Here is a 26,654-nt window from a genome sequence, read left to right as displayed (position 1 = left end):
CTCTAATGAGAAACAGCAAACTGGATATAAACAAGAATATCATAACAAATAAGTTTTGAGATATCTGCCCCCTTGATATATCTTCTACCCCCCTACCTCTTCTTTGAGAACCTGGGCTGTGGCAGTCCTGTTTACACCACAAAATCTGCTCTCATGATCACATTGCCCTGGTCTAAAAAGAGATGACTGGCCCAAGCTAAACCAAGCTGGATTATTTCTCTTTGGAATCTGGGACTGTGCCTCTGACTTATTTGCTTGAACTGAGATGATATAAACTTGGAAACTCAGATCACTATTATTGATCAGCCACATTTGGCCACACCCATACCAAAACAAAGATAGAAAAGAATAAGTAGATGTTCAGAAAAATAGATGAGAGAGAAAAAGTCTGAGACAGAAAGGTAAATACTTCCTGTAATTACCTTTGACCCTCATGATATCTGAATATAATTTTACCCTTGGGTTTGGTGAGATCCTATTGCAGTTTCCATGTAATAAATTCTCTTTCTAACCTACACTAGTTTGAAATAGATTTTTGTTACTTGGAACTAAAAAAGTCTTAAGACAATTCTAAAAATCACAATTTTAGTTCAGTTATCGCAACCTTCTCAGCACTTACATCATGTGTGCCATCAGTGTTAGAAAAAAAAAAAAAGCATAGTGTCAGCAATATTTTAAGTCACTCGTTCTAAGAAATTACCCTAAGAGAAGAAAGAAAGGCTGTGTAAGTGTAAACAGGAAGAGGGGGAAAGGAGGAAAAAAAAGGCACGGTCCTCAAAGAAATATGCTTTAGGGTACTTTAAAAGGAGGATGTGATAACAGAGCATGAGAAAGTTACTTATTATAATAAAAACTCCACCCTTTCTCACCAGTTTTATTGGAAACATGCCAAATTTATTACAAACATGTTAGACCAGTGTTAGGTAGCAAAAGAATATTTTATTTTCTTCTATAAAAAGAAAAAGTCCAGACCAGTATGTAGAGCTGAATTCATGCAGACTCATCATTGATATATCTGCCTCCCTTCATTTCCAAGGTCCTGCTGAAATGCTAGGAAAACTGGTTTTTGTTTAAAGAAGGAAACCATAATAGCATTATAAAACAGGAAAATATGTCATCAACAGACCAGAAGTTTTATGAAATTCCATGAAGAGAAAAACCAAGAAGAATCAGAATGGTGGGAAAATCAGAGCAAGGAAACCACACAGGCAGACCCCTTGCACAGGCATGGTTCCCACCAAGCGTGGCCAGAGAAGCTCCAGGTCCAGAACCAACAAACACAAAGGACAGGAGACGGCAAGGGAAGGATCATCAGGGTCTTTCATTAAACAAGAGCCTTCAGAACATCTGGAAGTTAGGTTCCTCCTCTTCTCATTTTACAAGATAAAGAAAGAAAAGGTCCAACAGGCAAGAATGACATGTCCTCAAGTCAGCCGAAGATCTACTCTCTGTAGAAAGCAGGCCGCCTTCCCGAAGAAGGCTCCTTATGAGGGGGTTAGACTCAGAGAACAGAGCTTGGCTTTACATCACATCCACTGCACACACAAGACAGAGAGCAAAAGGGAAAGGCACTGGGGAGGGACTAGGAGTGAAGTACACTGCATGACTTTCTATTGGGTAACAAATTACCGCAAACATAGAGGTTTAAACAGCACATACGTATTATCTCATAGATTCTATGGGTCAGTTCAGCTGGATCCTCAACTCAGAGTCTCCCAAGGTTGTTATCAAGGTGTCAGCCCAGGTACATTCTGTTCTAGAGGAGTGAATGAGAGAGAACCCACACTCAAGTTCAATCAGGCTGTTGGAAAAAGGGATTTTCTTGCAGCTACAGAACTCAGGCAGTTTGCTTCTTCAAGACCAGCAGGAGAGCATCTCTGACCTCAGGGGTGGGCTTCCACCCCCCTCTCATTTGATTAAGTCAGGCCCACTGAGGAAAAGCTCCTTTTTAATTAACTCAAAATCAACTGATTTAGGACCTTAATTAACCTGCAAAATCCCTTTTCCTTTGCCATAGAATGTAACCTAGAAGCCACTATTCACTCGTGTTTGCTATATACTAGTTGCTGGTAGCAAGTCACAGGTTCCACCCAAGCACACTAACAGGGGTGGAGCCTGACAAGGGAGAGTCCCAGCCAACCTGCTGCCATCTGCCCACCCTCCTGAAAAGGAAGCCTGCACAACCACAAAAGGCACACAGAGACCCTTGTTCACAGTCACAGTGTTAAGCCCAGGCCAGCTACCTATAGTAACCCTCAAGATCCTTCATTTAGAAACAAAGATCACTAGACACTTGAGAAAATTAATCCCTAAGAAAGGTAGTAGGCGGCACGCAAGATGACCCCTAGTGATGGAACAGATCACAGCAAAAGTGATGGGACGGCCCTTCCAAGATCAGTGTACAAGGAGACTCTGGCTTCCACCTTATTATTGGCCTTCTCTTACCTTGCCGGTTTGTGCTGGCCACTGCCATGTCGTGAGCTGCTACATGGAGAGGCGCACACAGACAGAAACTGAGAGAGGCCTCAGCCAACAGCTGATGAGAAACCGGGGCTTCCGTCCAGCAACTGGCAAGGAAGTGAATCCAGCCAACAATCATGTGAGTGAGCACCTTTCGAACCTGCAGGTGTGGCTGCAGACCTGGCTGACACCAGGATTGCTGCCTTGCGTCCTCGGGGCAGAGGCATCCAGCAAAACCATACCTAGATTCCCAAGCCACAGACACTGCGGGGGACGGCAAGTTGTTTATTGTTTTAAGCACTGGAGAGTAAACAAGCGGCAAGAGTTAATAAGTAAAGCCTCAAATGAGCAAACAGAAGAGACACTAGGGAAACGAGGCTAATCAGGCAACAGAGATTTATTATCTTCAGAGAGATATGGAAGGATAGTAAAGCCCTAAAGCAAACAGTGGCTGGAAAAGAAGTGATCAGATAAAAGGAAGAGTTCTTGGAAACAAAAACAATTATTGAAAAATTTCAGGTCAATGAATGTGCCAACCAATAAACCAGACATGGCTAAAGTCTAAGCTGGGTGGTGGCAGAGATAAAGAACACTGAACAAAAATACAAAGAGATTAAAAATAGGAGAGAAAATTTGAGCAGCCTGGAGTACAGATCCAAGAAGTCTAAAAACTATCTTATGGGAGTTTCAGAAGGAAAAAAAAAAAAAAAACAAACACAGAGACTGTGACGGAGAGGAAATAACCAAGAAATTCAAGAAGCCTTCCTTGAACTGAACACAGTATAGTTCAAATAGAAAGGCTGATCCAAATGCCAGAGAGGACAAATTTTAAAAATGTCATACCCGGTCACACCCTGGGAAAATGTCAGAGCTCTAAGGACAGAGATGGTGACTGCAGCCATGAAATTAAAAGATGCTTACTCCTTGGAAGAAAAGTTATGACCAACCTAGATAGCATATTCAAAAGCAGAGACATTACTTTGCCGACTAAGGTCCGTCTAGTCAAGGCTACGGTTTTTCCTGTGGTCATGTATGGATATGAGAGTTGGACTGTGAAGAAGGCTGAGCACCGAAGAATCGATGCTTTTGAACTGTGGTGTTGGAGAAGACTCTTGAGAGTCCCTTGGATTGCAAGGAGATCCAACCAGTCCATTCTGAAGGAGATCAGCCCTGGGATTTCTTTGGAAGGAATGATGCTAAAGCTGAAACTCCAGTACTTTGGCCACTTCATGCGAAGAGTTGACTCATTGGAAAAGACTCTGATGCTGGGAGGGATTAGGGGCAAGAGGAGAAGGGGACGACAGAGGATGAGATGGCTAGATGGCATCACGGACTCGATGGACATGAGTCTGAGTGAACTCCGGGAGATGGTGATGGACAGGGATGCCGGGCGTACTGTGATTCATGGGGTCTCAAAGAGTCGGACACAACTGAGTGACTGAACTGAACTGAAGGATAGAGAAAAATCATGAAATCTTCCAGAGAGAAACCGTAGGTTAGCTAAAGAAAGTGAGTATCAAGCAGATGCGCTCCTCCTCAGTAACCCAGGGAGTTAGATCACAATAGAGAATTGAACACCAGCCTTGACAGTTGGTACGTAACATTTGTATAACCATGATGCAAATGCCCGTCACTGTTTTTTAATTTTCAGAACCAACAGTGGCTTAATTAAACTTATAGAACAGAAGGTAAATGTTTAAAAAAGCTTATAAACAGAGAATAAATAATAGAGAAAGTAATAAAACCTCAGGGTTAGAAGAGAGAAAAGAACAATAAAAACATATTAAGTCTCAAATTATGTATCTTGCATAGCAGAGAGCCAATACATACCGTCCAAAGTTGGTAAATTAACAGAGGCTTAATGATATGATTTTAAGATATAAAGTCAACCACTGTAAGTAATAGGGGGAACAGAGGAAGGAGAGCTAAGAGATTTGTAAGAGTGTTAAAGTCTTCATCTTTATAACAGGGAGCCAACAATATTGCTTAAAATTATTGAGTCAAGAAATAGATAAAAGGGCTTCATAGAAAATAGTATATGAATGAATAATAAATACAGAAAAAAGGTGCTACTTAATCATATAAGTAAAAATTGTTCCTTTCACAAGGGCTTCCCTTGTGGCTCAGCTGGTAGAGAATCTGCCTGCAATGAGGGAGACCTGGGTTCGAACCCTGGATTGGGAAGATCCCTTGGAGAAGGGAAAGGCTACCTGGCCTGGAGAGTTCCATGGACTATATAGTCCACGGAGAAGGCAGTGGCACCCCACTCCAGTACTCTTGCCTGGAAAATCCCATGGACGGAGGAGCTTGGTGGGCTGCAGTCCATGGGGTCGCTAAGAGTCGGACATGACTGAGCGACTTCATTCACGTTTTGCTTTCATGCATTGGAGAAGGAAATGGCAACCCACTCCAGTGTTCTTACCTGGGGAATCCCAGGAACGGGGGAGCCTGGTGGGCTACTGTCTATGGGGTCACACAGAGTCGGACACAACTGAAGCGACTTAGCATCATATAGTCCACAGGGTCACAAAGAGTCAGACACGACTGCACAACTTTCATTTTTCACAAATTGTTTATCAAATTTATCAAGAGTTTCAGTAAATAATGCTCCTCAGCAAAACAGCAAAGATATGTTAAAACGGCTATACTACTGGAGTGAACTATGTCACAACATGCATCAAGATACATTAAAAAGGTCATACACATCCTTGGTCATAGTAATTACACTTCTAATAATCTAACCCAAGGAAAATAAACAGAGATCTGCACAAAGATGCACAAAGAAACAAGATGTGCATTAATTATTTTAATGAATATAAGAAAGTGCAAACAGTCTAAATGTACATGTATATAATATGGTAATGATTAAACAAGCAATAGTCGATCCACACAGTGGAACGATACATGCCATTTGCAATCATATTTTGAAAGAACTGTAACATAATAAAGACATAGCCAAGACTTACTAATAAGTGAACAACAACAATAGCAAAAACTCCAGGAGGTAAAAATAAGCATGTTTTGTGTATGCACATAAGCTCAATTGCAGAGAGAGAAAATTACGTATATCACAGATATAAGGGTTGGGAAGGAGGGGTGACCAAGAGGGAATGATAGGCACTCCAAACAGAAACAGCAGTGTTCTTTCACTAGCACAATTATGGGTAATTTTTAATTAAATTCTTTTGTGTTTTTCTGCATTTTTCCAGCACCTCTATAATTTTAAGTGGAAGCCCCACATACACCAGTCCTAATGACAGATATTTACTCTGTGAGACAGGATTATGTAATTTTTTTTTTTTTACTTTCTGTTTTAATTTTTATTTTTACTTTATTTTACTTTACAATACTGTATTGGTTTTGCCATACATTGACATGAATCTGCCACAGGTATACATGAGTTCCCAATCCTGAATCCCCCTCCCACCTCCCACCCCATATCATCTCTCTGGATCATCCCTGTGCACCAGTCCCAAGCATCCTGTATCCTGTATCTAACAGAGACTGGCGATTCGTTTCTTACCTGATAGTATACATGTTTCAGTGCCATTCTCCCACATCATCCCACCCTCTCCCTCTCCCTCAGAGTCCAAAAGTCCATTCTATACATCTGTGTCTCTTTTGCTGTCTCACATACAGGGTTATCATTACCATCTTTCTAAATTCCATATATATGTGTTAGTATACTGTATTGGTGTTTTTCTTTCTGGCTTACTTCACTCTGTATAACTGGCTCCAGCTTCATCCATCTCATTAGAACTGATTCAAATGTATTCTTTTTAATGGCTGAGTAATACTCCATCGTGCATATGTACCACAGCTTTCTTATCCATTCATCTGCTGATGGACATCTAGGTTGTTTCCATGTCCTGGCTATTATAAACAGTGCTGCAATGAACACTGGGGTACACGTGTCTCTTTCAATTCTGGTTTCCTCAGTGTGTATGCCCAGCAGTGGGATTGCTGGGTTATAAGGCAGTTCTATTTGCAATTTTTAAGGAATCTCCACACTGTTCTCCATAGTGGCTGTACTAGTTTGCATTCCCACCAACAGTGTAAAAATATGGAACACTTCACGAATTTGCGTGTCATCCTTGCGCAGGGGCCATGCTAATCTTCTCTGTATCGTTCCAATTTTAGTATATGTGCTGCCGAAACGAGCACTGTAATGTTTATTTCCTTCTTAATATGTCCCTATGACTTCAAATTCATTCTTTCATTCAATGTTTATTGACTGGTACGTACCCAGAAACTGTTCAAAGCACTGGATACAGGAGTAAACAAAACAGAAAAAAAAAAAAAAAACCTGGGCTCTTGTGAAGTTTACACTGTAGTACAGAGCGGAAAAAAAGATCTTAATGACCCAGATAACCACGATAATGTGGTCACTTACTTACAGCCAGACATCCTGGAGTGTGAAGTCAGGTGGGTCTTAGAAACATCACTATAAACCAAGCTATTGGAGGTGATGGAATTCTAGCTGAGCTCTTTCAAATCCTAAACAATGATGCTGTGAAAGTGCTGCACTCAACATGTCAGCAAATTTGGAAAACTCAGCAGTGTCCACAGGACTGGAAAGAGTCAGTTTTCATTCCAATCCCAAAGAAGGGCAATGCCAAAGAATGTTCACACTGCCATATAATTGTGCCCATGCCAGTAAGGTTTTTCTCAAAATTCTTCAAGCTAGACTTCAGCAGTATGTGAACCTAGAACTTCCACATAACAAGCTGGATTTAGAAAAGACAGAGGAACCAGAGATCAAATTGCCAACATTCTCTGGATAAGCAAAGGAATTCCAGAAAAACATCTACTGCTGCTTCATCGACTATATTAAAGCCTTTGACGGTATGGATCACAACAAACTATGGAAAATTCTTAAAGAGGTGGGAATACCACACCACCTTATCTGTCTCCTGAGAAACCTGTATATATGGGTCAAGAAGCAACAGTTAGAACCGGACATGGAACAATGACTGGTTCAAAATTGGGAAAGAACTGCATCAAAGCTGTATATTTTCACCCTGCTTATTTAACTTATATGCAGAGTACATCATGCAAAAAAGCAAAGAGGAACTACGAAGCCTCTTGATGAGGGTGAAAGAGGAGAGTGAAAAAGCTGGCTTAAAACTCATCATTCAAAAACCTAAGATCATGGCATCCAGTCCATCACCTTATGGCAAATAGAAGGGGGAAAAGTGGAAGCAGTAACAGATTTCATTTTCTGTGGCTCCAAAATCATTGTGGATTGTGACTGCAGCCATGAAATTAGAAGAGGCTTGATCCTTGGAAAGAAACTAATGACAAACCTAGACAGTATATTAAAAAGCAGAGCTATCACTTTGCTGACAATGGCCCATATAGTTAATGTTATGGACCTTCCAATAGTCATGTATGGATATGAGAATTGGAGCATAAAGAAGGTTGAGCACCAAAGAATTGATGCTTTCGAATTGTGGTGTTGGAGAAGATTCTTGAGAGTCCCTTGGACTGCAAGGAGATCAAATTAGTCAGTCTTAAAGGAACTCCACCCTGAATAGTCATTGGAAGGACTGATGCTGAAGCTGAAGCTCTAATACTTTGGCCACCTGACGCAAGGAGCCAACTCCCTGGAAAAGATCCTGATGCTGGGAAAAATTGAAGGAAAAAGGAGAAGGGAGTGGCAGAGGAAGAGATGGTTAGATAGCATCACTGACTCAGTGGACATTAATCTGAGCAAATGCCATGAGACAGTGAAGGACAGGGGAGCCTGGTGTGCTGCAGTCCATGGGGTCGCAAAGAGTCAAGCATAACTTAGTGACTAAACAACAAGAACACAGCAAAAGACATTAACATAAGAAAAATCTGTAGTGTGCTGTTGCCGTTTCGTCCTTCGCCAGGGGATGTTCACAACCTAGGGATCGAATCCATGTCTCCTGCATTGGCAGGTGGATTCTTTATCACTAAGGCACCTGGGAAGCCCAAGCAGTATGCTACTGGTGATCATTACCTTAAAGGAAAAAAACGGAGGAGTACGAAAAGGCAATGGCACCCCACTCCAGTACTCTTGTCTGGAAAATCCCACGGACAGAGGAGCCTGGTAGGCTGCAGTCCATGAGGTCGCTAAGAGTCAGACACGACTGAGTGACTTCACTTTCACTTTTCACTTTCATGCATTGGAGAAGGAAATGGCAACCCACTCCAGTATTCTTGCCTGGAGAATCCCAGGGACGGGGGAGCCTGGTGGGCTGCCATCTATGGGGTATGAGTCTATGTCGCACAGAGTAGGACATGACTCAAGCGACTTAGCAGCAGCAGCAGGAAAGGAAATGCGGGAGACGGGGTTAGAATTTTAACCAGGGTATGAGAGAGGGTCTTTACTGAAAACCCAGCACTGGAGTAATGAATGATCTGAGAAGAGAGCCTTGTGGCCAGCTCAGGGAAATAGGCAGAGGAAATAGCAAGTGCAAAAGCCCTGTGGTGGGAGAGAGTCTGGCCTATATGGGAATGGCACAGTGGCCCGTTTACTAGGGGACATACACGAGAGGCAGAAGAGGGGACAGGACTTTATGCAGGTAGCGTTCTAGAGACCAATCTAAAGTCTCGGTTTTCACCCTTTATGAGATGCAGAACTTTAATCAGAGGCATGGCAAGATCTGACTTCTTTACAGGATCACACTGGATGCTGTGATATGAAAGGATACAGTTTGAGGGGTGGAGTATAAAGAAGAAAGGGAAACCCGTGGAATTTCCACAATAATCCAGGAAAAGTGTTAAAGACTAGTCCATGCTGGATGGTCATCTAGACGATCATCAACTATGGGACCTGGCACAAAACAGTCATTCAAATGAAATCACTGTCAAATCAAAGAAAATGTCACTTCACATGACTTGTTTTGCACAGTTTATTCTTCTTTACAAAATAATTTTCTTTTCTCATAAGTTTCAAGTCATTTGAAGTATTTCATTGAGTCTCCCTAGTTTACTCTTATGGGGATATTGTCCCACCTTAAAAATCATAGGTTTTTTTTTTTAACGTACCCCACTAGTAAAATAAAAAATGTACTACAGACTGGATCAAATCAGTGAAGACACATGCATGGCTTCCCTTTAGTGTAAGGGTTTTCAGAGCACTGTTATTTCTATTCTACTATATTACCAATACATGTTTTGTCTGATTACATTTTCTGGTTACTAGATAATGCTCAGGTTTAAGTGTTTCAGTCTAAACTACTCATTACTTCTGTTTTGCAATTTATTCATTTATTAGTTTTTGTTATTCAGTTTAAGGTTCCTTGAGAAAAAATGGTTCATCATTGCCAAGGGAAATAATAAAATTAAGCCATATAAATGAACATGATGAAAACCAAACTAAGCTGTTGAGTACCAACAGATGGCAAGTCTGAGGAATATATATGGGAGTAAAATATTCTTGGGTGATATTTATAATCAAAACCACTACTCCATGCAAGAGAGAAGAAATATGCCAGTAGAATCCCGAAGAGTCCAGAGATAAGGCACAGTATAAAATCACAGGCCATAAAATTATCAGGAAGGAATTTTACTTGGGCCAGAACATTATCCTAGTTATTCTGCCATGTCTTTTTTTTTTTTTTTTTTCCTTCAGCTGCTCCAGGTCTTAGTTGTGGCATGCAGGATCTTTAAGTTGAGGCATGTGGGATCTAGTTTCCTGACCAGGGATTGAACCTTGGCCCCCCTGCACTGGGAGCGCAGAGTCTTAGCCCCTGGACCACGAGGGAAGTCCTTTATCCTAGCTATTTTGATTGAAGATATATTTGCTAATGAGAGAGAGAGAGATATGTGTCTAACACGCTAGACAATTATAATTACAATTAGCATATATATCTAGCATATCAGAGAAAGGGAAAGAACTATAGTAAAACCTAAACTGAAAAGCTGTATAATGGGTAACTGAAGAAACATTCCCAGGATTATGCTCAATTTTATTGAGAAAACTTTGGAATCAGCTTTCAGAGGCATCCTGGAATCTTTGGGAACTGGAGAGAGCCAGTTCAGGATGACAGCATTGTGGTTCCCAGCTAAACAATGTTTGAGCACAGGCAGCAGCACCCTTATCTGAATAAGACCAGGCCTTCAGGCATCATTATAACCACCTTAACATTGCTACCCTCCATTTTTCTGGCTCTCAAATGCTCTTATATCAATAGGTCCACTCCACTGGCTTATCAATATTTTCCAGGTATCACATCAGTGTTAGAAGTTCTAACACTAATTTATTCCCACTAACCTCTTTTTTTCTACAAACAGGCTCTTCTTTCCTACATTGTCCCCTTTACAATAAGTGGAAGCTCAAGCATCTCTGTTAGGAGAGATCAAAAAGAGGAATAAAATTTAAGGACTAAGGATGTCAGAGTTGGACTATAAAGAAGCTGAGTGCCGAAGAATTGATGCTTTAGAACTGTGGTATTGGAGAAGACTCTTGAGAGTCCCTTGGACTGTAAGGAGATCCAACCAGTCCATCCTAAAGGAGACCAGTCCTGAATATTCACTGGAAGGGACTGATGCTAAAGCTGAAATTCCAATACTTTGGCTACCTAATGCAAAGAACTGACTCACTAGAAAAGACCCTGATGCTGGGAAAGATTAAAGGCAGGAGGAGAAGGGGACGACAGAGGATGAGATGGTTGGATGGCATCACTGACTCAATGGACATGAGTTTGAGTAAGCTCCAGGAGTTGGTGATGGACAGGGAAGCCCGGTATGCTGTAGTTCATGGGGTCACAAAGAGTCGTACATGACTGAGCGACTGAACTGAAAGCTCCCTCTTTTAAACACTGCTTTCTTTTCAGTTCACAGTTATAGTTCATTACTTACAAAATCTGATTAACTTTGGGACATGTGAAAAGTTGTCACTAATCTTTTCTAAAGCACAATTAAATATAAAAAATGAGCAAAACATTGTTATAAGGAAGTATAACAGAAAGCCAATAATGGTAAAGTTATTACTTTGATAGAAAGAAATTTTAAGGAATGCTTCTAAAACTAAATACATTTTATAGTATAGTACTATATTTAAAAAGTGAGGAACATGTTTCATATCACAATTGATACTGATGACCCTTACTGAGACTTTTCTTTCTTTACAAATATGCATAAATACATATCAGTAGAATTCTCTTTATGATCACCAAAAATTCTTGAGCCAAAGTATATATCTAACTGTATTCATTAAACACAAATGAATTAAAGGTGTTTATAAATTTATAAAACAAATTTTGTTTGTTTAATTTCTATTATGAGGACTCTAAACTATCATGTGAATTGAATCGCCAGTCTATGTCTGACGCAGGATGCAGCATGCTTGGGGCTGGTGCATGGGGATGACCCAGAAAGATGTTATGGGGAGGGGAGGTGGGAGGGGGGTTCATGTTTGGGAATGCATGTAAGAATTAAAGATTTTAAAATTTAAAAAAAATAAATAAATAAATAAACAAAATAGTAATGGAAATAGGTGCTGGTGGGACTGTGGAGAAACTGGAACCCTCATACATTGCCAGTGGGAATGGAAAGTAGTGTATCCATGGGGGAAACAGTCTGGCAGTTCCTTGAAAAGCTAAACATAGAGGTGCTACATGACCCAAAAATTCTTGCCTTGTGCTAAGTTGCTTCAGTCATGTCCAACTCTTTGTGACCCTATAAACTGTGGCCCTCCAGGCTTCTCTGTCCATGGGATTCTCCAGGCAAGAATACTAGAATGGGTTACCATGTCCTCCTCCGGGGAATCTTCCCAACCCAGGGACTGAATGTGTGTCAAACCCGTGTCTCTCATATCTCCTGTGCTGGCAGGTGGGTTCTTTACCACTAGTGCCATCTGAGAACTGAAAACATAAATCCACACAAAAACTAGTATATAAATATTCACAGTGGCACTGCTCATAACCGCAAAAAGAGGAAACAGCCCAAATGTCCATCAATGAATGAATGAACAAAAAGGGGCATAGTCACACAATGGAATAGTATTCAGCCATGAAAAGGGTGGAGGGCTGATTACGCTACAGCATGAATGAACCTTGATAACATTATGTTAAGTGAAAGAAACCAAAGGCAAATGCATGTACATGAAATGTCCAGAATTCACAAATCCATAGAGACAGCAAGTAGATCAGTGGTTGGCTAGGGCTAGGGAAATCAGGGAATAGGGAATAACTGTTAATGGATGGGTTTTTTTTCTTGAGTGTTGAAAATGTTCTGGAATTAGGTAGTGGTGATGGTTGCATAACTTTGTGAGTATACCAGAAATCATTAAATCACAAACTTTAAAATGGTGCATTTTTATGGTATGTGAATTACATCTCAATTTTAATAATAATAATAATACTTTTAAAAAAGCAATGAAATGACTTCTCCCCAAAAGCAGTATTTTCACTCACTGCATGATAAGTCAAAAATTTTTATGTCAAAAAATGCCATAGATTTAAGTACAAGACAAAAAATGACATGGGCTTATAACAAATATGAAAAATAGAAAATATCTCTGTCACACAAAGAGCTCACAAACAAACTGATAAGAAAAACACCAATTGGAAAAATGGGGAATGGATATGAGATAGTAATTCATATAGGTAGTAGAGACAAATATTAACAATAGCAAAAAATAGTCTCACCAATAATCAAGGAAATACTTATTACACAAGATACCATTCTCTACCCATCAATATAATAAAGATTTTTAAAAATGATTCCAGCTTTCTCATGCCCTAGCAGAGGGAGATTAAATTGGTACCCGCATTTCTGAAAAGCAACTTGGCCCTGTGCCAAGAGCAGGGATAAGAGATGAGCAGGACACATTTGTGTTGAAGGAATTCAAGCTGACAGGGAGAAGCAGAGAAACAAATCAATGCAATAATCTCATAGAGGCTCGGAGATAAATAAGAGGTTACAAGGGGGCTCAAAGAAGGGAATGGTCAGCACTTCCTAGAGCTGGAGAAAGAGGATCCAGGAAGATGGTGCAGATGACTGAGAGCCGAGCCTGAAAGATGAGCCAGAGCTACTCAAGCTGGAGGGACACCCCAGCACATCTGAATTCCTGAGCTCAGAACACGGTGGGGGGTGGTGTGTGGATGGGGGAACGGTGTGAGAAGCTCACAAAGGTCAGCTCAGAGGGTCCTTGCTTGACTGGCTCACTGCATCCCAGAACTTGCTAGGGAGGGAATAAATATCAGTTGAATGAATGAATTTTTTTTCCACCATACTATTCTCCCAACCCCTGTATCTGTTTAAATTTTTATATCATAAGAAAATAGACTCTAATAACTAAAATTACTCAAGGGCACCCTGGAATTCTTCTAGAAGATCAGATGTTTTCTTCAGAAAGGGTATTCTGTAATCATGTGGAGGACAGATCAGAATGATACACATTTGGAAGGGAGACCTCTTGCAGAAAACTATGAGTTTAGTTTTGGGCTTACTGAGTATCAGTCTATCTATATACACACATGCAAATACGTAGGGGAAAAAAAAAAAACCATAACAAATTGTGACCAGTAAGTCCTCTGAGGAAATAAGTAGGCTTGAGGAATGTTGGGGGAGAGGGGAAGGATATGAGTGGAAACTAGAATTTTTTACCCTCTGCACTTGTGCATTGTTTAAATTTTCATTTTCTTTTTGGAGAACTTGCATTTATAGGTATTACTTGTGTAATTCAAAAATAAGTACTAAATACAAAATGGCAAGCTGAAGTTACATAAGGAGCGAAAAGCTCTGGAAAGTCATGTTGACCCAGGTGACACAGCTTCAGTGGGGCAGAGACAGAAACCCACGCCCAGAGGCTGGAAAGAGCAGAGGTGTACACAAAGAAAGAACAAACAAATCATTTCTCCAAGAAACCTGGCTGCACTTTCAAGAGTGGTCAGCAGCTGGAGGAGGATTTAGGGCCAAGGCAAAGGGTTTCTGGTTTTTAGGTGGGAGACAAATATTTAAGAAAAACCAAAGTACACAAGAGAAAAGTCAAGGGGAGCAGGATAAAGGGAGATAGGAGGTTCAGGGAAACCTACTGGAACTATAAGAGAGAAATGAATCAACTATCCAGCAAGAAAATCAGAGGGAAGAAGCCAATGGTAGAGACCTTCCTTGAACCAGAGAGGTTCTCTGGAGGCGGCCCCCTGCAGGGGGTGAGCCCAGGTGCACATGACGGCCCGCTCTGCGAGTGGAGACACAAGGTCGCACTGCGGTGTCAGCTGACGCTTAAGGAAGGAGAAGAGACCAGCGTCTGAGGCAGACAACCCTGTGAGGAACTGACGGGCAGAAGGATTAACAAAGGGCTGCAAATAAGACAATCCAAGCCCCATGTTTCTCCACAGAAAACAGTTTCTACTATCCAACCAGGCGAGTCTTTCCATCCACAAACGCTGTTCCTTTTCTTTTGTGTCGTGCTCTTCAGGCTCTAAGGGAAAAAGTGCGGAAGTCTCTTTCATTGTGGCAGGTGTGGAGGCAAAGGTCTGACAGGCGTTCTTGGTAAAGAAAGACAATACCTCAAACACACAAAACTCCACATCTTCAGCTTTTTAATAGTGGCAGTCTCACTGTTACAAGAAGAATACAAAATATGGCCTTCGGATCGCTCTAGGCTGTATAACATTACCATGCGTGTCTGATTTCCTAGCCCTGTGGCTTTGCGGTGACACATAAAACATTTTCAGCTTTTCTGTGTAATCACTCTTCTGACTTGTGAGGGACTGCCCCATGCGCAATCTACAAAGTGCTAATTTTATGGGGATGACAGAATACACACAGTGGCCTTCAGTGTTGGACAGATTTTGTATTATACACTTGGCTCCAAAGTAAGCCTCTGCTGCTGCTGCTAAGTCACTTCAGTCGTGTCCAACTGACTCTGTGTGACCCCATAGACAGCAGTCCACCAGGCTCCCCCGTCCCTGGGATTCTCCAGGCAAGAACACTGGAGTGGGCTGCCATTTCCTTCTCCAAAAGTAAGCCTCTAGCCAGGTAAAAAGAATGAGGTTACAAGCATTAGGTGTTTGGTGCAACTACCATGGTGGGGGGCGGGGGGGGGGGGTGTGTGTGTGTGTGTGTGTGTGTGTGTGTGTGTGTGTGTGTGTGTGTGTGTGTTAGAGGGAGAGGTGAAGAGATAGAGAATATGAACAAAGCTGCCTCAGGCACAGACCCAAGAAGCTGGATTAGAGCTTTCTTTAGTGGACAAGAAGACAAGGTTTAACTGAAAATCTTAACTGGAGGATTAAGTTTCTCCACTCATCAAGTTCAGAACTGACTTCAGGGTGAAGGAAAGGGCTGTGGCAAGCCCTAGCCAAACATAACCCGACGTGAGCTTTATGGGATGGAGTCACATGGCCAGTTCCTTTTTCTCTTGCAAATAACTTCCCCATGAAGGAAAACCTAAGAGCCACCTGCCACAGGCACACACAAAAGGGAGGAAAGAGCACCGAAGGTGTTGAGTTTTAGCTGGAGAAGTTGGAGGCAAAGCGGGCAAACGAGAGCAGGACCGTCTCAAACACTGAGAGCATACAAGCAAGAGCTCTGCAGGCAAGCAAAGCCACACACACCCCATGGTGTGCGACATCAGGCACCACATTTTCCACGGCTCTGATGTTTCACAAGCCCTCCCGTGACCTCAGACTTGGTAGAAACCCAGAGCCAGCTCTCCCCTCAGGACACACCTGACTTCTCTAGGAGCCCCTGATGCTCATTCTCACATACCTGGCATACCAGTGGGCAAGGAGACCCATCAGTATTGCCCGGTTCCCTACTGCCTCTTCCAGGCATTCATACACCACAGTTCCCTGCAGAAGCCCTTCCTGGCCAGCACTTGTCATCCTGCCCCACAGTCCTCCTCTCAGTCATCATATCCCCTCTCAGGAAGTGACACCATCCAAGCTAGGGATCCAAGAGAGATGTTAGATGCCACCCTGGTCCAACACTGTCCATTTCCAGGCGGGCAAAAGATTCTTTGAAGTCAACCCCCTACAACTCTGAAATACTTTCCACCTACCTCTTTCCCCAGCTGCCATCAACCAAGTCCTTCAGGTCTTATGCTTAGATCAGAATGGGAAAAGCCCTGGTACCTCTGGTTCAACTGGATCCTCTTCCAGGACATGACTACCTTCTAACTTCCGAGGTTCCATTTGCTCAGGGCTCCAGCAGGTGACACTCGGAGAAAAAGAGCTGTAGACATTGTCATGTCAGCCAATGAGTCCTTAAAGACCCACAATCAACTGGATCAATGCTTTTGATTCTCATAATGGCTACCATAATGAGGACTGAGTGCTAAAGAATTGATGCTTTTGAACGGTGGTGTTGGAGAAGACTCTTGAGAGTCCCTGGGACTGCAAGGAGATCAAAGCAGTCAATCCTAAAGGAAATCAATCCTGAATATTCATTGGAAGGACTGATGCCGAAGCTGAAACTCTAATACTTTGGCCACCTGATGTGAAGAGTTGACTCTAGAAAAGACCCTGATGCCGGGAAAAATTGAAGGCAGGAGAAGAAGGGGACAACAGAGGGTGAGTTGGTTGGATGGCATCACTGACTCAATGGACATGAGTTTGAGCAAGGTCCAGGAGCTGGTGAAGGACAGGGAAGCCTGGCGTGTGGCAGTCCATGCACTTGCAAAGAGTTGGATACAACTGAGCAACTGAACAACAACCACAACAATGTCTACAACCGAATCAACCATGGTGGACAGATAGGGCCAAGAGAACAAAGAAATATCAAGTTACTGGAAATGTCCAAAGCTCCATATCTAAATAGCAAACCATTTCTAGAACAAGCACAGACTTCATTACTATTAAAATACTCTGGCTTCACCTCATCTCAACAAAAACAAAACTAAGCCTTGATATCACCCTCCCGTGAACCAAAGCCAGTAATACATAATGAAATGATATTTTAAATGTGCCAATTTCTAGAAATGTAATAGCAACAAACTTTGAGCAAAACTATAAAACAAGCTTCCTGGACAAGGTCAAAGCTTCAAAATGAGAATATCAGTTTCCAAAAAGATGTCTTCCTGGGCTGGATCTAAGGAAGAAAACAAGCAACTGAACCTACCAGGAAACGACCTAAAGATCCTCTGACAGCAAATCAAGTCGATGCAGCTCGGAGGTACAAAAGCCAGCCTCAAGAATGGGATTCTCATGACACCCAAAGATAGAACACCCAGGCCAGTACTGATAAACACCCCAGGAAAAGAGGAGCAGTGATCAAGAGAAGGATTCTGAGCAGTCCCTGTTTCTGTGTAGTACCTACAGAAGGATCTGTAGCTCAGAAAAGAACTAGTCTCAGGATAAAATACTCATCAGTTCATCAAAAGCTCATACTTAAAAAGAGGGATCAATAAAACCACAATTATGGAGCATCTGCTATTAAAAAGGCAGTAATACCAAAGTAATGCCATCAGGCTGTCCTCTAAAGGTGAAATGTTTAGTTAGCAACCAGTTGTTTAATTAGCACGGTTCCAAGCAAAAAGGGCTGACAAATTCTTCCTCTGAACCAGCCTCATTAACTTTCTGTCTCTACTCATTTACAAACAAAGTCAGGATGAATTTCACAGACCCAAGTTTACACCAAAAACTTGACTTAATGAAATGTAAATGAAAAAGTTATTATCTTCTGTGATTTAGAAAGCAAAAATTTAAGAAGCATCTCAGTGCAAAAAAGTCAAATACAAGATCTCAGGTGTAAAGCAGTCAAATTAAAAGGAAGTCATCAAATAGTGGAGTCCTGGACCTCAAATCAAAGAAGCAGCAAATCTAATGGACCAAAAGTCAGAACACCAAGAAAAATGGTCAATTAATAACCATATCTTCACATCTAAAAGAGAAGAAAAATTTTACCATTGGATTAACTAAACCATTAAAGCGGTTTCTAAAATCTAGGCTTCCTGACAAAATCATGTAAGCCCTGGATTGATCATATGGCAGTCAGTGTCAAATGGCTACTGACCTACTTCTACATATATGACAAAGTTTTCTTGGTGTACCAAAAAAACCTCTTACTTGAAATTTTACCATTTTAAAGTAATTCATTCTCTATTTGGTTCACCACAATGTTTGCTTGGCAACTACAAAGGAATTTAAGCTGCTAATGGTACTTGGTTCTTCTGGAAAGAAAAAAAAAAATGGGCAAATACACGTGTTTTAAATTATTTACTTTATTTTAACTCCCAGGTAGAAAGGAACAGAAGTGGTCACAAAGACTGTGTCTGGAAATGACCCAAGGGTTCTACCTTGCCAACTTGATAGTTCTTCCACCTTTGAAAACCTGACTTTCTTTCTACAGCGAGTCAGTGTGCATTAGCCTTAAGTCTGGAGCAAAACCGTCAGATAGAGACCCTGAGAGTGAAGACAGCTGAACAGTGTGCCTGGATCCTGATGTTAGCAAGCTGCCTCACGGTCCCCCTTGGAGGGCAGCATTTGGTCACCAACCATGCGCATTTCAGAGAAATATTTTGGAGGGAAGGGAAAAAAAGGAACTGAAATCTTTTGCAAATAACATCTACTCTCAACCCTGACCTGACATTAAGCCACTTTCATCTTTGAATTAGAGGAAGAGAAAAAGAGACAATAACGAAGAGTAACACAATATAGAACATTGGTTAAAGGTAGCGGAGTCAAAGAGACCTGAGTTTGAGTCCCAGCCCTTCCCTCTTCCATTTAACCAGCTTTTCACATCTTGGCCAATATGCTTAATCATCACGAACCTTTGTCTTCTCATCTGTAAAACAGAGTTAATAATACCCTCCTGGTAGCTGGGAGGACTTTTTTTTTCAAGATGAGTATGAAGAGCTCTTAGCATGCTGCCTGCCACAGGGCAAGTAGTCAACATTATACAGCAGCTGAAGAAAGAAGAGGGGAAGGGGATGACAGGAGGGAAAGGGAAGGGAACAGAAGGGAGGAGGGGGGCAAAAAGCCTTCAGGGTTCAAAGAACAGCGTATAAGCACTCAGGACAGCACCTTAAATTCTTTATAATCAATGTGAAAATATTTCCTGATGACCTACTACATAATCAGCACTGCGCTTCATTCAGAAACAAATGTGTCCCCATCTTCCTCCTCTCATGCTATCTACAAGTCCAGCTCAGGAAACAGAAATCACACGTGTGAAATATATGGAAAATAACCCACATTGTACTAAGTTGTTTAATATTCCACATGTAATAAAAGCAAGCACTGCGGTCATTTGTAGAAAGGGGCCAGTGAGCGCTGGCTTGGGGCAAAAGGGTCCAGGAGTGGTAGAGACAGACACAGACGTGAATGGACTTATAGGTGAAGGAGGGGGGTCAGGTCCGGCAAAGAAAGTCATGTGTCCCAGACTGAGTTTCGCCCTGAAACTTCAAGCAGGGAGTCACAGTGGGGACAGGCAAAAAGCAGTGAGCACAAGGGCCATTCAAAGCAAAAAGGGACAGGACTTTGGAACTGAATATGAAAAATAAAAGAGACAGGTCTGCCTGGGTCTCTTTTGGATTTCCCATTCCCATTTGAGGCCAAGTGTGCTCATGTCTACCTTGCTGGTATTTTTTAGGAGGAAGCAAAAGCACACTCTTCTGTCTCCCCAGATGGCAGTTGGTGTTGCCTTTCCCAATAACCAGGCTGCACAGGGCAGGGTTTCCAAGTGGAGGCTCGGCTGGGTCTGTATCCCAGCTCTGCCACTCACTAGCTGTGAGGCCTCAGGCAAGCAAACTAACTTTCCAGGTCTTGGTTTCCTTATTTGTAAAAGAGGGGTTAACCATGACATGCGTCTCACAAATTGTTGAGGGGATAAGTGAATCCAAGCATTTAACAGATTCCTTAATTGAGAGGCACTTGTAACAGGGCCTGGCACATAGGCCCAAACCCTGTGTTCAGTAATCATCATTACTATTGCTTTATCTATTACCTTTAATCTTCAGCTAGAATATAGCCACAGAAAGCATAAAGAATCATCTCACACACGACTGAGGAGGAGGTACTAAGGGGAAATCCAACTTGGAATTGCAAGTTCGCCCAAAACTAGCACCAATGGTGAAACCTCAATGCAAAACCCAGACAATCCAGTGGCTCCCATACCTGGCTTGGTGAATGGCCTCCATCCACTCTTTACCATCCTGCTCCTCCTCACAGCGCAGCTCTAGTGGCTTCTGACCTTCATGGCCAAAAAGAACAGTAAAGTAATACTGGAAAGAAAAACAAACAAAGTTGTGTTTTATTTTTGAGGCATAATAACATAAAAAGACAATACTTCCCTACAAAGAGTATATGCTTATAAAATGCATCAGCATTATGTAAATCATATTTCAAAATTAAATAACATTCCCAGTCCACTTGGCAATGACTTTGCACCTGGAAGATACCATACATTGCATCTTAATACCCTTCAATAAGATTCAACTTACAATACCTCACATACAGAAAAGGTATTTGGTAAAATTCTATACAAACACATGATTAAAATTCTTTGCAAACTCGAAAGTGAAATTTCTGAACCTAATAAGGGATTTCTACCAAAAACTTACCACAAACATTTCACCTAATGGTAAGTTATTATAAGCAACCCTTCTAAAATCAAGAATAAGAAAAATGGCAATTATCACCACTTCTAATTATCAGTTCTGTCTGGAGGGCAACATAGAAAAATAAAGGAAAAAAGAAATGGAAAGCAAGGGAGGAAATCATTTTGCACAGATGATTTAAGTGTCTATACTAAAAATCCATTGAAACACTATTAAAATAAGAGCATCCCTCAAAATTATTAGATGCAAAATCAATATACAAAATGTATTGCACTTTGGTACAATATCAACAAATAAGTAACTTAATTTTGAAAACACAGCATTTGCAATAGCAAAGAAATATAAACAGGCGAAGGACCTAAGAAAATAAGTTTATCACCTCTAAAGAGCAAATTAATCTGTAATTTCAATATATTCTAATAAAATTACCAATAGGTTTTCTTTGGGTGGAATTTGACAAAGTGAACCTAGAATCTGAGCCAAGGACAGGGAAGATGTCACTTTGAATCAGTCTGTTTGAGGCTAGATGTTTTAATTACCAAGCTGAGACGGTCTGGGAAGGAAATATGACTGGAAAACTTTTTATTATATGAGAATGATCAGAAAATACACTGGGCCTGCCCACAGTTTCCTCCTGGGGCCTGAAAATGACCAGTCCCACACAGCTGCTCTGAGATTAAAAACCAAAGATAAAAACCCAAGTTCTTTCTGTTGTCCCACCTTACCAGCCCCTGCAAACTTCTCTTTATTCAGTATGATCATTACATGATCATTTTCTTCAAACAAATCAAAAATACTCAGGACAAAAGCTTTTAATCTATAATAATGCTGATTCACTATTTTTTACACTTGAAACCAATATAATATTATAAATCATTTATATTATAATTTAAAAAATCCTTCAGTACAACAATCTTAGAGATAAATTCTTAAAAACCCTAGAATTTTCAGCACAATTTTACAAAAAAGGCAAAACTGGCCAAGAGACTTCTCGTGTTACCTGGGCATAAATCATCAGAAGACTTGCCTGTGAGAGAATCCACTGCACTACCCTACGGACAGGCCTGAGCCCATAAATGACAAGCTGTCTTTAATTCTTAAACCTCTTGTCCAGCCAGAGAACTAAATGCTATGAGCTAGGGGGAAATAACCTGATGAAAAGGCCACTGAGAAGGGGAAGAATTGAGTTGAGCACTGTATTCAATAAAGCTCCAGTTAAACTTAAGAGGATAGGAGTTGCAAGTCAACAAAATAACAAATCAGTGGTTTGAAGGGCAATCCTATAAGTGATGGCATTTCAGCAACAGCTGGCTACCATCCAAGGCCAGATGCCCAGTCCGGGAAGAGGAAACACTTAATGAACCTGTTATTGAAAGGCTGCAACTAGCGCCTCAACAGCAGCTGCTGCTTGGGAACCCAATTAAAAGCCAGCTTTAAAAGACAGCAAGTTAATTATATCAGCAGAACTACATCCAAAGGTTAGACCGTGTCTCAGGCATGCCGACGATGGAGTTTCGAGAGTACAGATTGCATTTCCAGGAGTTCACTTAACAATTTCAGCTTGACCACAAATAATCAAAACACTGTCTCTGCATGTACCTGCAAATTATTCAGGCTAAGCTATTCATCAAAAAGCCTTCTTTGTGTGTTCTGGTCTCGCTCCGATATGAATTCAGTTTCTCATGGACAAAACAGACACCTGAGCCCAGCTGACCCAAGAGAGCATGGACCACAGGAGGCAGCAGCCACACACTTCAGCATCTGATGACCAAAGAGAGAGCTAGAATAAATGCCAGACCCCCGTCAGCACCAGCAAGGACCACCCCATAATGGCTGATAAACATGCATGCAATTCCAAGGACTGGGAGCCCCGCTAACTGAGATACTGTCTCAGGGAGGCACAGAAGAAAGAATGAATCACTTTTTCCTTAAATTGAAGAAAGTAGGAAAAACCACTAGATCTTTCAGGTATGACCTAAATCAAATCCCTAATGATTATACAGTGGAAGTGAGAAATATATTTAAGGGACCAGATCTGATAAACAAAGTGCCTGATGAACTATGGACGGAGGTTCATGACATTGTATAGGAGACAGGGAGCAAGACCATCCCCAAGAAAAAGAAATGCAAAACAGCAAAATGGCTGTCTGGGGAGGCCTTACAAATAGCTGTGAAAAGAAGAAAAGTGAAAAGCAAAGAAGAAAAGGAAAGATATACCCATTTGAATGCAGAGATCCAAAGAATAGCAGGGAGAGATAAAAAAGCCTTCCTCAGTGATCAGTGCAAAGAAATAGAGGAAAACAAGAGAATGGGAAAGACTAGAAAGCTCTTCAGAGAAAATTAGAGATCCAAGGGAACATTTCATGCAAAGATGGCCACAATAAAGGACAGAAATGGTATGGACCTAACAGAAGCAGAGGATATTAAGAAGAGGTGGCAAGAATACACAGAAGAACTATACAAAAAAGATCTTCATGACCCAGATAATCACGATGGTGTGATCACTCATCTACAGCCAGACATCCTGCAATGTGAAGTCAAGTGGGCCTTAGGAAGCATCACTACAAACAAAGCTAGCGGAGGTGATGGAATTCCAGTTGAGCTATTTCAAATCCTGGAAGATGATGCTATGAAAGAGCTGCACTCAATATGCCAGCAAATTTGGAAAACTCAGCAGTGGCCACAGGACCAGAAAAAGTCAGTTTTCATTCCAATCTCAAAGAAAGGCAATGCCAAAGAATGCTCAAACTACCACACAATTGCACTCATCTCACACGCTAGTAAAGTAATGCTCAAAATTCTCCAAGCCCAGCTTCAATAAGTGAACTGTGAACTTCCATATGTTCAAGCTGGTTTTAGAAAAGGCAGAGGAACCAGAGATCAAATTGCCAACATCCGCTGGATCATCAGAAAAGCAAGAGAGTTCCAGAAAAACATCTATTTCTGCATTATTGACTAAGCCAAAGCCTTTGACTGTGTGGATCACAATAAACTGTGGAAAATTCTGAAAGAGATGGAAATACCAGACCACCTGACCTGCCTCTTAAGAAGGCTGTATGCAGGTCAGGAAGCAACAGTTAGAACTGGACATGGAACAACAGACTGGTTCCAAATAGAAAAAGGAGGACGTCAAGGCTGTATATTGTCACCCTGCTTATTTAACTTCTATGCAGACTACATCATGTGAAATGCTGCACTGGATGAAGCACAAGCTGGAATCAAGATTCCCGGGAGAAATATCAGTAACCTCAGATACACAGATGACACAGAAAGTGTTTATCTGAGGTTGTATTATCAGATATGCCATATCAATAACCTCAGATATGCAGAAAGTGAAGAACTAAGCCTCTTGAAAGTGAAAGAGGAGAGTGAAAAAGTTGGCTTGAAGCTCAACATTCAGAAAACTAAGACCATGGCATCCAGTCCCATCACTTCAAGGCAAATAGATGGGGAAACAATGGAAACAGTGAGAGAGTTTATTTTGGGGGGCTCAAAAATCACTGCAGATGGTGACTGCAGCCATAAAATTAAAAGACGCTTACACCTTGGAAGAAAAGTTATGGCCAACCTAGAAAGCATATTCAAAAGCAGAGACATTACTTTTGCCAACAAAGGTCCATCTAGTCAAGGCTATGGTTTTTCCAGTGGTCATGTATGGATGTGAGAGTTGAACTAGAAAGAAACCTGAGCACTGAAGAACTGATGCTTTCAAACTGTGTTGTTGGAGAAGACTCTTGAGAGTCCCTTGGACAGCAAGGAGATCCAACCAGTCCATCCTAAAGGAAATCAGTCCTGAATATTCATTGGAAGGGCTGATGTTGAAGCTGAAACTCCAGTACTTTGGCCACCTGATGCAAAGAGCTAACTCATTAGTAAAGACCCTGATGCTGGGAAAGATTGAAGGCAGGAGGAGTATAGGACGACAGAGGATGAGATCATTGGATGGCATCACTGACTCAATGGGCATGAGTTTGAGTAAACTCCGGGAGTTAGTGATGAGCAGGGAGGCCTGGTGTGCTGCAGTCCATGGAGTTGCAAAGAGTCGGACAGGACTGAGTGACTGAACTGAACTGAACTTTTTACATGATTGGAGCAAACTAAATTTACTACTCTCAGCAGCTTCTTTTTTCTCCACTTATTAAGTATGGAGGGGTCTTAATGAAAAAGTTGGCTCAAATTTTGGAAAAAAAAAAATGTTTGCACATCTAAGTGTAGTGCTGCTAAGTGTAGTGAGGATAAATCTATTAATACAACGCTGTTGACAGTCTTACCCAGCTCCCTCCTGGCCAAACAAGATGACCGGAATTCTCTTCCTTAAAGATAAACCTGAGCTTTCACATCTACTTACAAAAACCTTCATTCATATTCTCAAACTTAACACCCTACCAACTGGCCTTAGTCTCCATTTTGAAATTAATTTCTGCTTCTTTCCTCCTAAGTATGCCACACTCCAGCCAATCAACCCACCACTCCCCCAAGAAGACAAACTCTTTCCTCGGCCTTATGCTACTGATAGAGTACGTCTCTGGGATCACCAGACCTGGGTGTGAGTCCTGACTCCTTCAAGTGGTAACAACCTATGAGACCTTGGAGCAGGAGACTAACCTTTCTGAGACTAAGTCTCCTCTAGTCAATGAGGCCAAAGACAGGTTTACAGGACGGACTAGCTGACATATAATGCCTGGAGCCCAGCAGGTACTTAACAAATGTTAATTCCCTTCTCTCTCAGTGCAAACCACTGTCCTAATGTTCTTCCTCTCCAGTCCCTCTCCTACCTAAAATTCTTATTGAACTTTCAAGACTCATGTCATGAACCGTCAATTGCACTAAATCTTTCCCAGGTACCTTCTGGCCAAAAGGAGTCCCTCTCTCCTCTGTGGGGTCAGTTGTGGCTCAGTGGTAAAAGAATCCACCTGCCAATACAAGAGACGTGGGTTTAACCCCTGGGTCAGGAAAATCCCCTGGAGAAGAAAATGGCAATGCATTCCAGTATTCTTGCCTGGAAAATCCCATGGAACCTGGTGAGTCCATGGGGTCGCAGAGTCACAGGCGACTGAGTGTGCATGCATGCACACACTCCCCTGTGTTTCAGTAACCTCGTGCACACTCTTGTCACACAGTCGGAGAGTTGTCCACACATGTGTCTCTCTTCCCTGTAGGACTTGTCCCTTTGTACCCAAATCCCTCAATAATGTTTGGTGAATAAATGATCATCATAAAGAAAACATAAGGTATAATCAACCTAATAAATTTGCTTCAAACAGCCACATATGACAATTTTATGACTGTATAATCACCTCTAGGTAGACATCCAGAGAAAAGATTTAGAAACACCGCTAAAGCTACTAAATACATATTTTTATTAAAAAAAGGAAAACAGAATATTATGATGTTCTTCATAATAGAAAAGCAGTAAGTACAGATACTGCAGGTTGGCAGATTCACTAAAGGGTCTTACCACTTACCCATAGTAACTACAAAATGCCAGAATGACAACATGACGAACAGGTCTAGGAAATTTAAATATTCAGGGTTTTATTGGTATATATTGTAGCTTTATATGACTTTTCATTTTCCATTTGTTTGGTTTTTATTATAATTGGTTTGCTGCTGTTTATACTGTGTGTTTTTGCAGAAAGAACAAATGTAACCCAATATGAGAACACAAGTTCATTTAAAACTCTGGTCCTTAGACTTCTGTAAGTTAGAAACAAGT

At 41.4% G+C, this 26,654-nt stretch overlaps 1 protein-coding gene and 1 non-coding gene across 2 annotated transcripts in view; both read right to left on the bottom strand.

Annotated features, from left to right (window-relative positions):
- The window catches only part of RASGRF2 (Ras protein specific guanine nucleotide releasing factor 2), a 256,645-nt gene that overhangs the window by 164,799 nt on the left and 65,192 nt on the right, over nucleotides 1–26,654 (bottom strand). Inside the window, exon 2 of the mRNA XM_027970489.3 lies at nucleotides 20,496–20,602. Within this exon, the coding sequence (XP_027826290.2) occupies nucleotides 20,496–20,602 (107 nt within the window). The remainder of the gene's footprint in view (nucleotides 1–20,495; nucleotides 20,603–26,654) is intronic.
- On the bottom strand, nucleotides 6,518–6,624 carry LOC114115121 (U6 spliceosomal RNA). The gene has a single exon (XR_003589604.1). It is a non-coding gene; the product is annotated as a U6 spliceosomal RNA (small nuclear RNA).

This window comes from Ovis aries, chromosome 5 (assembly GCF_016772045.2).
Source record: "Ovis aries strain OAR_USU_Benz2616 breed Rambouillet chromosome 5, ARS-UI_Ramb_v3.0, whole genome shotgun sequence".
NCBI classification, from domain to species: domain Eukaryota; kingdom Metazoa; phylum Chordata; class Mammalia; order Artiodactyla; family Bovidae; genus Ovis; species Ovis aries.
The sequence above is the reverse complement of the archived record's forward strand: the minus strand, read 5'-3'. Positions and strand labels throughout refer to the sequence as shown.